The sequence below is a fragment of the Emydura macquarii genome, unplaced genomic scaffold (genome assembly GCF_026122565.2).
Source record: "Emydura macquarii macquarii isolate MOO-44397 ecotype Brisbane River unplaced genomic scaffold, CSIRO-AGI_Emac_v2 contig_2531, whole genome shotgun sequence".
Taxonomy (NCBI): Eukaryota; Metazoa; Chordata; order Testudines; family Chelidae; genus Emydura; species Emydura macquarii.
Window position 1 is genome coordinate 3574539 of NW_027132668.1, and position 13830 is coordinate 3588368.

The 13830-nt window shown below is 40.7% G+C and overlaps 1 protein-coding gene across 1 annotated transcript in view; it reads left to right on the forward strand.

Annotated features, from left to right (window-relative positions):
- The first annotated feature begins 317 nt into the window (after nucleotides 1-317).
- The window catches only part of MRPS9 (mitochondrial ribosomal protein S9), a 51473-nt gene continuing 37960 nt past the window's right edge, over nucleotides 318-13830 (forward strand). Inside the window, exons 1-2 of the mRNA XM_067563589.1 lie at nucleotides 318-610; nucleotides 10120-10299. Coding sequence (XP_067419690.1) covers nucleotides 527-610; nucleotides 10120-10299 — 264 coding nt within the window. The 5' untranslated portion in view covers nucleotides 318-526. The remainder of the gene's footprint in view (nucleotides 611-10119; nucleotides 10300-13830) is intronic.

A 13830-nucleotide genomic window follows, 5' to 3' on the forward strand; every position in this document is an offset into this window, starting at 1 on the left:
TCAAGGCCCCGATACAGAGCTGAGGTTAAAGAAGGGCCGAGGAGATGAGGTGACAATAATGCACCCGCTGGTGCCCCTCCCCCCGCTGCAGCACCCCACCCACAGGGTCCATTAGCTCAAATTCAGGGAGACGGTGCGGCCTTTTCCCATGTGCTGCAGTTTTGCAAAGAGAATTAACCCCCTTGACCGTGACCCCGCCCTTTTAAAGCCCACTCCGCATGCGCGCGGCAAGGAGACGCACGGCTCGAGCGCTACACCGTGTAACCGGAAACGCGCCGCCCCGTGCGCGCGCTCGCTCTACCGCCAGGCTAGCGCGCGAGACTAACAAATCTCGCTTTTCCCTTACAGCCAATCCGCAGCGCGAGGGTGGCCGTTCCTCCGCCAGGTTCCTCGCCCTACAGGTGTCACTGGCCGAGTGCGCTTGCGCCAACTCCAGCTGTTTTTTCTCGGCTCCTCCTTCCCCTCCCACCATCACCTCGGCTCGCGCGACGGACGACGCTGCTGACACTAGGCTCGGGCCGTAAACATGGCGGCCGCCGTTAGGCGCGTGCTGCGAGCGAGCCGCGCCTGCAGCGCGACACTCAGAGCCCGGGAGGCGCCGGGCGCGCAGGTGAGAGGGGGGAGGGGCGGAAGCTAGCGGCTCCGCCCCGCGGGCCGTTTAAATGCGGGGAACGGGGGCGGGCGCTGAGCGCTGAGCGCTTGGGCTGCTGCGTCTGGCTTGCCCTTCCGCCCGCCGGTTGATGGACGCTGGGGCCTGGCCTGAGGGCGCCCGGCTTGGTCCCTCCCTCCTTCCCCGCCCGCGGTGCGAGGACCCCAGAGCGCCCGCCGGTGGCCCCGCGTTAGCGAGCCGGCTGGGCTGCTGCGGTACCGCGCAGAAGCGGGGGCCTCGCTGGGGTCGGGCTCCACCGCCTGAGAGCGGCCCGGCCCGGGGCTACACGGAGCGGTTAGATCCGCCTTGGTCCGTTCACCTCCCTCAGCGCCCTGCTCAGGTCACCCCCTGATCCCCCGTGCAGACAGGGCCAAGAGTGCATCCGGCCTCGCGACCCCTGCCTGGAGGGCGGGTTAAGTGCAGCGAGGGGGGAAATCTGTCCAAATAGGAGGCACCTGTTGTAGGAGCCCCGCTGCGGTCACTCCTGTAGTGTAGAGCTGGCCTTCGCTTGGGTCTGTACATTTACTGGTGCAAGTTAAACCGTTATCAGCCAGGTGTAAACCGATAGGTGTGGGCCTAACAGTCGGGCAGGTTTGACTCAGTCTCTTTAAACCAGTCTAGCTGTGTCTGTAGACCAGGCCTTGCATGTCTTCATTGGTCACTTTAAGATACATGACTAAAGGCCGGTCTGTGCTTGTGGTTATGCCCGCAAAACATTGTTGCACTGGGGTGTGAAAAAAATCTCTCAACCCGGAGAGAGAGAAATTTTGCCAGTCTAAGCATGAGTGTGGACGGGGCTATGTCGGGGGAGATGCTCTCTGCTGACATACCATCTGCTGCTTAGGTGGTTTTATGGTGGTGGGAGCACTCTCTCCTGCCAACATAACATGGTTACACTCGTGCTTGTGCCAGCAAAATTTGTATTGCTGGGTTGTTTTTTTTTCACATCCCTGAACTACAAAGTTTTGCTGGCCTAACCGTAAGTGTAGACAAGCCCTAAGGCTGTTGATTTTAAATCTGGAAGAGTCAGGGTGATGGTCTGGCTTGATCTGCACAGTGTGGGCCAAAGAGCTTCACCCAAGGATTCAGGCAATAGAGAGGGAGTTACTCTTCCCTATTATGTAAGTGCATTTTGTCCAGCCCAATAAATTGGGGCAAACTCTTTAAAGACACCCAAATCTTGATTGAAAGGCTTCAGAGATGACGAATAAGTAATCTGCTCATTGTTAGAAGTTACTTATTTCTGATTTGCATTTCCAGTTTCAAAAGCAAATATAAATCAACATTGAGATCTATACTACTAGTCAATTATACTGTGCTTTAATATATCGAAACATTAATACAGTATAGTTTGCTCACGAATGATCTAGAGAGAGAGTGGAAATGAGGTGACAAAAATTTCAAATGATAAAAATTTAGAATGGGGAAGACTGAGGAACTCCTGAGTGACCTAACAAAGCCAAGCAATTAGTCAACAGATGGAAGATAATTCACTGTAGGCAAATGCAAGATAATGCACATTGGAAGGAGCAATTGAATCTATTTACACATGTTGCTGCTTTCTAAATTAACCATATCCATGCAGGAAAAAGACCTTGTATCCTTGTGAACACGTCAGTATGGAGCAGTGGTTATAAACACACACAAATATTATGGAGCATAATACACAGAATGGAATAAAAAATGCTGAGAATATTGTAACACTTTTATATATGTTGATGGTACATTCTTAGTTTAAAAATGGTGTCTGGTTCTGGTCATGTGGTCTCAAAGATATAGAGGGGCCAAGTGACAGCTACTGAGAATAATTAGAGAACTGGGTAGACTTCTCTATGAGGAGAGCTTGAAAAGATTAGGACTTTAGATGTGGCTTCAAGAGGGTACTTGACATCAGCTCAGAAATAGTGGGTCAGGTCCTTGTGTAAATTGACACAGCACAACTGATTTCAGTAGAGCTACCCTAGCTGAGGATGTAGCCCAATCAGTAGTATAAAGAAAATAAATCGGGTGCTCCTATTTATTCTTTTTCTTAATACAATAATGAGAAGACATCCTGTGAAAATGAGAAGTAGTGCATTTAAAATTGACTAACAACTCCACCACCACCGCACACAATGCATTATTATTTTAAAATAATCTGACACAAGATGGTGAGTCCAAAAGCTTAGTAGGATCAAAAAAAATGTTTATATGATCCTCATCTTTGATTACATTTGATAAGTTACAAAAGTAAAAGGGATATAAATCCTTCTGCCTCATTGCTTAAGCCAACTGTTAACAAACTGTCCATTGCAGACATACATATATGTACATGGACTAACTGCATATATAGGACATGGGGAATAGGATTCACATCCACTGGTTCCAAAACCAGGTGTCAGTTGTCTAGGTAGCTTTATAATTGGAATTTAGTTAATGGTTCTGTTTGGAGAAAAAAATCCAATTCAGTTCAGTGGTGTATTATTTCTGAAGGGCTGACAGCAATGAAAAATAATATAATCTTTTTCTTTTCTTACTAATTTAAGAAGATGTGACAGAATACACACAGGGAGCAGATAGATTATGTGAGCAGGTGCCATTTTTAGTCACCTACAAAGAAATGCTTCACTTTAGTGAATGCTGCTTCCAGGGTAAAAGGTTTGGACCAGCCAATGTGAAAAGTAATATAAAATTATTTACATTTATTTGTTTTTGACTCTTTGTGAAGGATCCTAAAGTACTTTACAAAATGTATATTAGAAACAAAGCTTTGGTATTAATATCTCCACATCACACACCTTGGTAAAATTGACAGAATTGACTTTTGAAGTATAGCGGAGTAAGTCAACCCGGCCCATGTTCCAGGGAGTTCAGGGGGATTGATTCTTTACTCAGTATTAACTGCTAGTTTTATGCCCATGTGTCTCCACTGACTTCAGTGGCGTTTGATAGTGAAAATTGATGTAACAGAGTAAATAAACAAGCCATAGGTATTTCAAGCCTGATATTTAGACCTCTGTGCTATTACTTTCTAAAGGAAAATAATCTAAAAGCAATTAGTTTCTGTGTGGCAAACTTTACATAAACTAATTACTCTACATAATACTGTCTCTGAAAAATCAGAATTCGCCAGTATGTTCCAAAGTGCTTTTATATCTTGCCTTTCTGAGTGCTACGGAATTGTGGTAGGCTGGAGGCAAGGCTATTTTTTTTTTCTGGTGGAACATTCTGTTGTTTCAGGAGTTTCTTAACAGTTATGTTTTTTAAAATGGTAATAATACTGTCTGCAAGAACACTTTAAGAAATATAAAATGAATGCAAGCCTCTGTGATTTCCACTGTAGAGAAGTATATTCTAATTTGGTTTAAATACCAGAAGTATTCAACTTCACTTTGTAATTCTTACCCATTTGACCCATGAAATTGTACTCTTATTCTAGAAGAGGTACCGTATACAATAGGTATTAATTTGCATAAGCGGCTGTCTTCTAATTACGAACAATTTGTGTCCAGGGACTTTTGATTAGTGATCAACTTAAACAGGGGAAGAATATGAATAGCTTGAGGGGGAAAAAGAAAACAAATGGGAAAATTACAATAAAAATATGAATATAATAATATGAAAGTATCCTCTTTAAAGTATGGCAGAGCGAATGCAATCTTAGGCCAAATAATGAGGATTCTTATGTTCATTAAAAAGAATTGCAAATAACTAGTTATAAACATGGAAAATAAGACAGTGAATGAATAGCATTCTCTCCTGAACTAAGTGTCTAGGAGATATGTTTGTCTGTCCCAGGCATTCACCAGAGCTTGAAACATACAGCAGAAAAAGAGAAAAAGCAGGATTTCCAGCACCAAAATTCAATGCTTGTTTCTAATGCTTGTTTTATCATCTTATAAAATATGAATCAATATCTTTGCAAACAATAAGAAACTCATGTTCGTATACCTCTCTTAAAAAAAAAAATCAAATACTTACATTCATATCATCCTTTTCATCTCATGCAGTATATACAAAGATTAATTCACGTACTTTATTGGTCCTTGGCTGAATTGCAGTAGCTATTTCGCATCATACAGCAACATTACACAAAGGTTTAGGACAGTAAATAAAGAATACTATATCCAGTTGAAACTGCAGGTAGATTTTGGGTAGACAGACTGTAATTACCCCAGTTAGAATTTGGTTAGTGTTCTTCCATTAACAGTGCAAAAAAGGCAACAGGACATATTCTTCCATCTGATGCAGCATTTTGCACCACACTGCTAGCACAGTATGATCCTGTGAGCATTACTCTAAAATAAGGTGATATAGATCTGATATAGATGCTTCTATTCCAATCCCATTTCCTGCCGTCAGCATAGCAGGGAAAAATGGTATGGCTTGGAGAAAGGAACATGACTAGGAGATCCCTACACCATGCCAGTATCCATCTGTGTTTCAGCCTCTTTCTGCCATTAGCAGCCAGTGAAAGCTAGAATAGCCTTTAGGTTCCAATCTTGCAAATGCACCTGCATGTGTATAATCTCATTAATTTCAGTGGGACTACGCACATGTGTATGTGTTTGGGGGATTGGGACTATAGTTTATAGTTGTGTCAGTTATATCTGAAATGTTTAAGCTGTATCTAGTCATATATTGTCTAGTTCATATATGTTTTTAACTCAAAATGCTTAATTTAAATATAGAGGTTTAAATCCTGACTTGGAGAGAACATTCCTAGAAGTGACAGGACAGTTCAGTCCATTCCGTCTTTGGTTTCTCTTCTGCAGCTGGCAATAAGACAGCTAACTAGCTACCTTTATGTTTTTGTTTGTTTGTTTGTTCCTTTTTAATGTTGTCACATGTACACTCTGAGGTAAAGTGAGACAACACGTTCCGTAGGCCTTTGACCAGCCATCAGGTGATAACTGCTTCAGATCACTGTTGAGAATGGCCTATCATTTAATTAATTTAACCTATCATTTAAATCAGCTTCTGTAACAGATAACTGGAGGATAGCTAATGTGATGCCATTTTTAAAAAAAGGCTTCAGAGGAGATCCCGGCAATTACAGGCTGGTAAACCTAATTTCAGTATCAGGCAAATTGATTGAAATGACAGTAGAACCTCAAAAATACGAACACCTTGGGAATGGAGATTGTTCGTAACTCTGAATAAAATATTATGGTACAGTACTCTGCAGTCAGTGTCTTCCAGCTGAGCGTGGGAAAGTCTCTGCAAAGGTTGCACCTGGCAGCACTGCCTGGTTTGCAAGCAGCTCCCTGCCCTATTCCTATTTCTCATCTTTGGGCTGAACTGGGGAGGGGTGGGAGGTGCCTGCCTCGCCCCACCCTGCACTCTTGACACTACAAGCCCCAGCCCTCAGCCACTCTCCCCAGGGCTCGCTCTGCTATGTGCACTGCTTACTGTGCTCCAGAGGTAGCATGTGGCAGGGGGTTGGTGCAAGACTGATGCCAGTGCCCCTTGCACTCCAAGAGGTGCTGGCAGGACCTAGGTGTGCAGCCATGGACAAAGCTTAGGCCACATCGGTGCACAGGCTGTGGCCCTTTAAAACTCCAGAGCACAGTATGCAGGCAGCAGCTCAGACTCTGACCCCCACTCCAGCTCCAGGTCAGGCTCTGGCTGCAGCAGCAGCAGCAGCAGCTCCCATCCTAGTCAGCAGTTCGCTGCTTCTTTCCCAGGATCGGCTCAAGCAGTGGTGGTGGTGAAAACAGCTTCCCCCTCCCAATAGGGTGGAGTGGGAGGAGGTGAAACAGCGCCCTTGACTTAAAGGAAACCGCACAGACCTTGGGCTGTTTCTGCTCTGCATGCTGACCTTTAGGATGCAATACAGGCACAGTATAGTATTCGCTTTCTTTTCTTTTTCCCTCCTCCTCTGCTGTCTGATTGCTTACTTCTGGTTCCACATGTGTTCGGTTCACCGGTCAGTTCGTAACTGTGGTGTTCGTATCTTTGAGGTTCTACTGTATAGTAAAGAACAGAATTATCAGACACACAAAATAATACAATTTGTTGGGGAAGAGTCAACATGATTTTTGTAAAGGGAAATCATGCCTCACCAATCTACTAGAATTTTTAAGGGTATCAACAAGAATGCAGACAAGGGTGATACAGTGGATAGTGTGCTTAGATTTCCAGAAAGCCTTTGACGAGGTCCCTCACCAAAGGCTCTTAAGCAAAGTAAGCGGTCATGGGATAAGAGGGGAGGTCCTCTCCTGGATCAGTAACTGATTAAAAGATAGGAAACAAAGAGTAGCAATAAATGGTCAGTTTTCAGAATGGGGAGAGAGAGAGAAATAGTGGTGTCCCCCAGTGGTCTCTACTGAGACCAGTACTGTTCATTATATTCATAAATAATCTGGAAAACGGGGTAAACAGTGAGGTGGCAAAATTTGCAGATGATACGAAACTACTCAAGATAGTTAAGTCCAAAGCAGACTGCGAAGAGTTACAAAGGGATCTCATAAAACTGGGCAACAAAATGGCAGATGAAATTCAATGTTGGTAAATGCAAAGTAATGCACATTGAAAAACATAATCCCAACTGTACATATAAAATGTTGGGGTCTAAGCTGTTACCACTCAAGAAAGAGATCTTGGAGTCATTGTGGATAGATTTCTGAAAACATCCACTCTGTGTGCAGCAGCGGTCAAAAAAGCTAAAAGAACATTGGGAATTATTAGGAAAGGGATAGATAATGAGACAGAAAATATCATATTGCCTCTTTATAATTCCATGGTACACCCACATCTTGAATACTGCTTGCAGATTTGGTCACCCCATCTCAAAAAAGATATATTGGAATTGGAAAAGGTACAGAAAAGGGTAACTAATGTGATAGGGGTATAGAAAAGCTTCCATCTGAAGAGAGCTTAATAAGATTGTGACTTTTCAGCTTGGAAAAGGGATGACTAAGGGAGGATATGATAGTGGTCTATAAAGTCATGACTGGTGTGGAGAAAGTAACTAAGGAAGTGCTATTTACATCTTCTCACAACACAAAAGTGAGGGTCACCAAATGAAATTAATAGGCAGCAGATTTAAAACGAACAAAAGGAAGTATTTCTTCACACAATGCGCAACCTGTGGAACTCCTTGCCAGGGGATGTTGTGAAGGCCAAGATTATAACGGGTTGAAAAAAGAACTAGATAAGTTCCCAGGTCCATCAATGGCTATTAGCCAGGATAGGCAGCGATTGCTGTTTGCCAGAGGTTGGGAATAGATGAGGGGATGGATCACTTGATGATTACCTGTTCTACTCATTCCCCCTGAAGCACCTGGCATTGGCCACTGTCGGAAGACAGGATACTGGGCTCGATGGACCATTGGTCTGACCCAGTATGGCTGTTGTTATGTGCTTATGTTTTTAAGGCCTATTGAATAGAACCCTGATATTTTCTCCATTCCAGAGTGTTCCTCTCTGTGCTCTCTTATTCTTGTGACTTCTTTCTTCCCACAGAGACATCTCCAGTCTTCAATTCTCTGTTCAGTTTATGGAATAATTAGACTGACATAGGACACACAAAGTAGTGCATGAAAATTGGCATTAAGCCAAAATTGGGACATTACTGCTCTGTCAGAGATGCTTCTGTTTCTTTGGCAGAGTGCTTGATTGAAATTACAGTTGTCTTACCCACTGATTATCTTGGTGAAAGAAAAACAAATCAGTCTAGCCATATCTTATAGTCTTCCACAAAAGCCAAAGACAAGTGTTCTTCGGATTATGAGTTCTGAGCTGGAACCATGTTTGCTAGTATTTGTTGATAGGAATTCCCCTAGTAGGTTGTAAGGGGTGATAAAGGGATGAATTGTTCAGCCGAAATATGGTCAGTGTTCAAATCTAAATATCCAAAAAGTACTGATGAGATTTCTTAGGAAGTACAGATAATATTTTACAATGGGAAGCAATGTTCTCTACAGACTTTGAATATTCATTTTTATTTTCATTTTATTTTCGTCAAAACAGTAATTCAGCAATCTTGTGTAAATTAATAAATTTAGTAGCTTTTTGCCTCTAGAATGATGGCTGAGTATATCTGAAAATTTGTTTTAGTGTTCTTAACATAATTCTTGTCCTGTATGGTGCATTAGGATGTACATTACGTGCCAGGCTACTGATTTATCTCCATGGATGCATTTTTTTGTCCATAGCATTCTGTAGACTACTGTTAAAATAGTGTCCATAGACCTAGAAGGAGTTTAAGGGTAAGGAATGCAGTAGCAGTCACCTCATGCCATAATTTCATAGGGGGAGATTTGTGATGGGGATAACCAAAAGACTAAATTATTCCAAAATAACCAGTTTCTATGGCGTGATACCAGTCTTAAAGTGCAAAGATTTTCTCTTCTAGAAGTTCTAAAGATTTTGTCTATAGGCGAGTGGAGAAACTGAAGACCTTTTTAGTAACTTTCTGGTCTCCGATATAAACCCCATTGTACCAAACAGTTTTAATGTGCTGGAAACTTTGCTTCATCACCTTTCATATTTGGTGCGTATCTTTGGTGTAGGGAAGGGACAGAACCAAGTACGTTTGACATTTTGTGTTACTAATATTAATATTTAACATTTGTATTACAATAGCGCACAGAAGCACCAGTCTGGGTTGGGACCCAGTTGTGCTGGGTGTTGTGGAAACATACAGTAAAGTGTGATCCTGAAGCGTTTACAGTCTGTACAATTCTGTTATCAGCACTAGGACAAGAAAGAGTTCTGTAGGACACAGACTTTAACTCCAATCCTACATTGGAAAAACATGTGAGTGCACCTCTGAGCGTATGTGGAGCCCTATTAAAGTAACTGGTGGGCTCTGGGGTGCTCCTGCATGGTTCTCAGTGTAAGAATGGGTCGTAGGCTGTTTCACTGTCCCAAAAATGCATTGTGCCTAATTTCTGTTTTCTTTCCTTCTTTCTTTGACAGGGCAACGTGGAAAAATTATATCTTAGTGGTTTCATTACACTGTTGTATTGCACTTGGGATAGCAGAATTGAGTTTACAGTTCTTTTCATGCTTCATTTAGAAGTTCTCTCTTGTGAACATAAAATATATATATTCACACGTATGAACAGTCACTGTTTACTTACAATGCCTAAATGGTTTATTTGCCTAAAATTATTTGTTTTGCTTTCATTAGAGACTTCTTCACATGTAATATTACATTTCATTCTATTAAATGAAATCTGAATGTATGTCACAAAAGATAGAAACTGTTTGAAATTGACTTAGAGTTATTAAACATAGGTGCATACATTTAATAAAAAGACAATCCATTGTTCAATTTATTTCTCATGTGAAAAAACTAAACTGATTGATTAAATGTGTCTGTAAAAGGGTCTTCAGCAACTGGAAGAAATCAACTTTCTGAATAAGACTGCCTTTCCTTAGTTTCTACACTATTGTGTAGGCACAGTTCCCTTTTTATTTTGCCTAGAGTTTGCTGTACCAATTATTTTTTAATATTCTCTCTCTTTTTTGGTTTTGGTTAGACATTAAGACTAATCTATACTACTACAGCACTGCAGAAGAGAAATGTTGCAGCCTTAGGACCTGAAAAGTATACAGAGGCTTTTATTAAAAAACAGATTGAAGAGTTCAACCTAGGAAAGAGACATTTAGCCAACATGATGGGGGAAGATCCAGAAACTTTTACCCAAGAGGATATTGATGTAAGTACAGTTGCTCTGTTGGAGAAGTAATTTACTGTAGAGTTTCAGATACTGAAAGCACTTTACTTCAGCATGAGCCCCTCAGCTCTCTGTGAATTTTAATCAAACTGTCAGAATAAGAAAGAATACTACTTTACATTGCAACTGTGGCTGTGAATAGAGATTCTACTCCTGCTATGTGTGCGAGGTCAGACATCACAGTATAGAGCTATATACCCATATTTTGCTAAAGCACAGTTGGTTCTTTTTAAAGCTACTAATGGATAATTCCCTTGATCTGAGGCCATAAGAACCACTATAAAGGTTTATATAGCACTTGAAAACATTTACTCATAATCTGACCTGCTGTGTTTATTTAGGTCAAGTTTTTTTGCATGATACCACAGCAGCTGATGATGCAAATGTAAGTTTTACAGGATATCTCACAACCAGCACTTGATTCAGTTTTACTTAGTGATTTTAATATAGGCCTGAATTTAAGTTTAGATCAATATCTCCAAACAAATTATTTTATTTGGAAGCCCTCTTCTGAGAAATTGTCAGGTGGGTGTCCTGCATCTCCTCCATATCTTGTCATCCCAAGTCCATCACCATAGATGCTCCTTGTTTTTTATATCCATTTTTTTCTCTCTTTTGCCTTTTTATGTTTTAAAACATTATTTTATTTATTTTCTGTTTCCCCTCCTCCATTTGTGGGAGAATCATCACTCACCAGAAAGTTGGTGGTGAGGAGAGGTGCCCTTTGGGTGGCCTTGTGTGACAAGACTGCATGAAGTCTCATGGCTGAAGAGTGTGCCATGGAACCAAAGAAGAGAAGATTGAGTTAACTGCATCACTGGCCACTGTGGGAACAGGGAAATAAGGTGGTTTTTGAGGAAATGCCTATTGCTTTATCTGTAGCAGACTTGCAGTTGGGAATCATGTAGACTTAAAGTTAGGCAGCTTTTCCTGTCCCTCAGGTTGAGAAGCACTGGTTTAAATATTTTGTTGGATATTTTCTTACCTCTTCTCTGCTAATATAAACTGTTTAGGCAGCTGTGTGTGGTAAATGTATTTATTGTAAAAGACCAGGAACTGTTTTTGACTTAATCATAAAAAAGTTATTTCTGTGTAAACAAATGACTAGATTTACAAGTAGTTGGATCTAACAAAACATAGTCAAGCCTTTACATCTTCCAACAAGTTAAAATCCAATACTAGGCAAAACTTTTATGTTAAAAAAGATATTAATTAGAACATCTTGCAAAATAAATTCTAGTCTCATATATTTTAAGTATATTTTGGTCACTCATTGTGTACCAGGTAAAATAAGCTACTGTTTAGGCAGCAGCTGACTTTCATACAAGACATCAGTAGCTTTGACTTATTTTAATTTATATTTATAAAAATATGCACCCATTACTTGATTCTCTGTGTGAATTTTCATCAGTAAAAATAATTCATATAAAAATGAACAGCATACTGCCAACAGTTGGCCCTCTCAACAAATGACAATCCCTGGCTTTCCAACTTGTATTATAAAGATCACAAACTCAAAAAGCAATGTCCCCAGCTAATCTCTTGGACAGCACACACTTCACATCCAGTTCACCACAGACGAAGGCCTGAGCAAACAAATGGGACTTATTCCTTGCCAGTAAGGTTAAAAGTCTTAAGCCTTGAGCAGTCACATGCTTACAGCAGAGATGAGCCCTCTTTATTTTTTTAAGGACAGTAGTACTCTGAATCCATACTGAGGCTTAGATTTGGGGAAGTGGAAAATTTAACATTTGCATTTATTTTTATAGTTTACATTTTATTTGCCTTTGAAGCAGTAGATAGGTTTTTGATATTGATGTCCTGCTATTACCCCTATTCCTGGAGATAGAAATACATTGCAAACCCTTACTCCTGTATGTATTCTCATTGACTTTGATAGGACTCTGTCAAGGTAAAAGTGTGCACTGATGAATTAATTTGCAGGACTGAGGCCATACTGATTAACAAATGACTTACTTTACTTTGCTTGTTCTTGCTCATTTTTAACTATAAAATATCCTTTCCCTATATATTTTATCTCCATTTGGCAAACAGTTCTCTTCACCCATAACAAAGCTTGTCTTTCTTTGTTTGCATGACATGCATGCACAAATAAGTAAAAAAACAGCTAGTACAGCTCCCACAGTGTGGAGGTTGTATTAACTTCTGTGTTGCTTGCCTGCCTGCGAGGGCTGGTAGTTGAAGACTGTGTGTTCACCTACAGTTCAGCTCACTCCCCACAGTTCAGGTTTTCTTTCCACGCATAGACCTGTTTTTTTGAGGAGGGCTTCTAGGATTTCAGGAAGTGGGCAGCAGGACAGTGTGAGTGGGGATTGGGTTCTCCTACCATGGATGCATGTATACCATACATACACATGTAAAAGATGGAGGATCCCCATGGGATAATCTGGCCATTTGTACAAAATGACTGAGCTCCACCATAAAGAAAAGTAGGTTCATTCTGGAAATGAGCTTTTCTTTACTGAAGTGCAGGTGACAAGTATGGGACTAGTTCACAAATTTTATTTCTGAAAAGATGAAAAAAACAAAAGCATAGCATTTTATTTAGTAAATACAGAGCACCTACCATGCATGTTTAACCATCAGGTGTTGAAAATACTTTGAGTGCATAATAATGTCTGCTATGCATAATTAAATTTTTGTTATAAAAGTATAAAAGCTGCTTAGCACTGGCAGGAGAATTATAAGGCTTTACACTTCGAACAGTAATAATTCCTTCTGATGAGTGCTTACGTATCTCTGTCTACTGTTAATCAGTTTGTGCAGTGCTTTTCAAAAGTAGACATCATAAGATTCTATTTTTCATTGGCATTTTATATGTATTTTAATAAAAGTTAAACCTTGTGAATTTTAAAACAGGTGCTACAGTGAAAAAAGTTTACTTTGTTTTAATCCTCCTACTCGATATTTTGGATGCAGAATTGCCTCTTACTGATGCTTTTATTTAGGAATGAAAAGCTAAGCTGTACATTACACCTGAATTACTTGGGGGAGGGAAGGGGGAATCCAGCAAATTGATATATAACTGCAGAAGTCTACCAATTGCTTTTTAATTGGTATTATGGACCTTGCTCTGGAACCAGGATATTTTATTCTCCTCTGTGTGAATATGTGGTATGAAGTTTCTCTAATTGATTTGCTTTGCCCATTCCATTTGATGTATCATTTTTCACAATATTTCATAATTTGTGCTCATTTCTAATGAACAGAGTCGTTAGGACAAGCATGTCTAAGTACAACTGACAGCTAACATTAGGTGCCAGATGCAGTTTATAAAGCTATGTAGAACTGCAGAGAACAGTTTAAATAAATTAGCACCTGTACATTAGTCTCACTTGCTAGTAATTTATAAGCGAATCAGTAGAGATGACATTTAGGTAAGTCATTGATCAAGTTAACAGCTGCATACCCACTGCCCAGCTGGGATACCTAATTAATAGAGATTGCAGTCCTGACCCAGTGCTTTTCCCTGGTTGAGTCTGTAATCCTTTT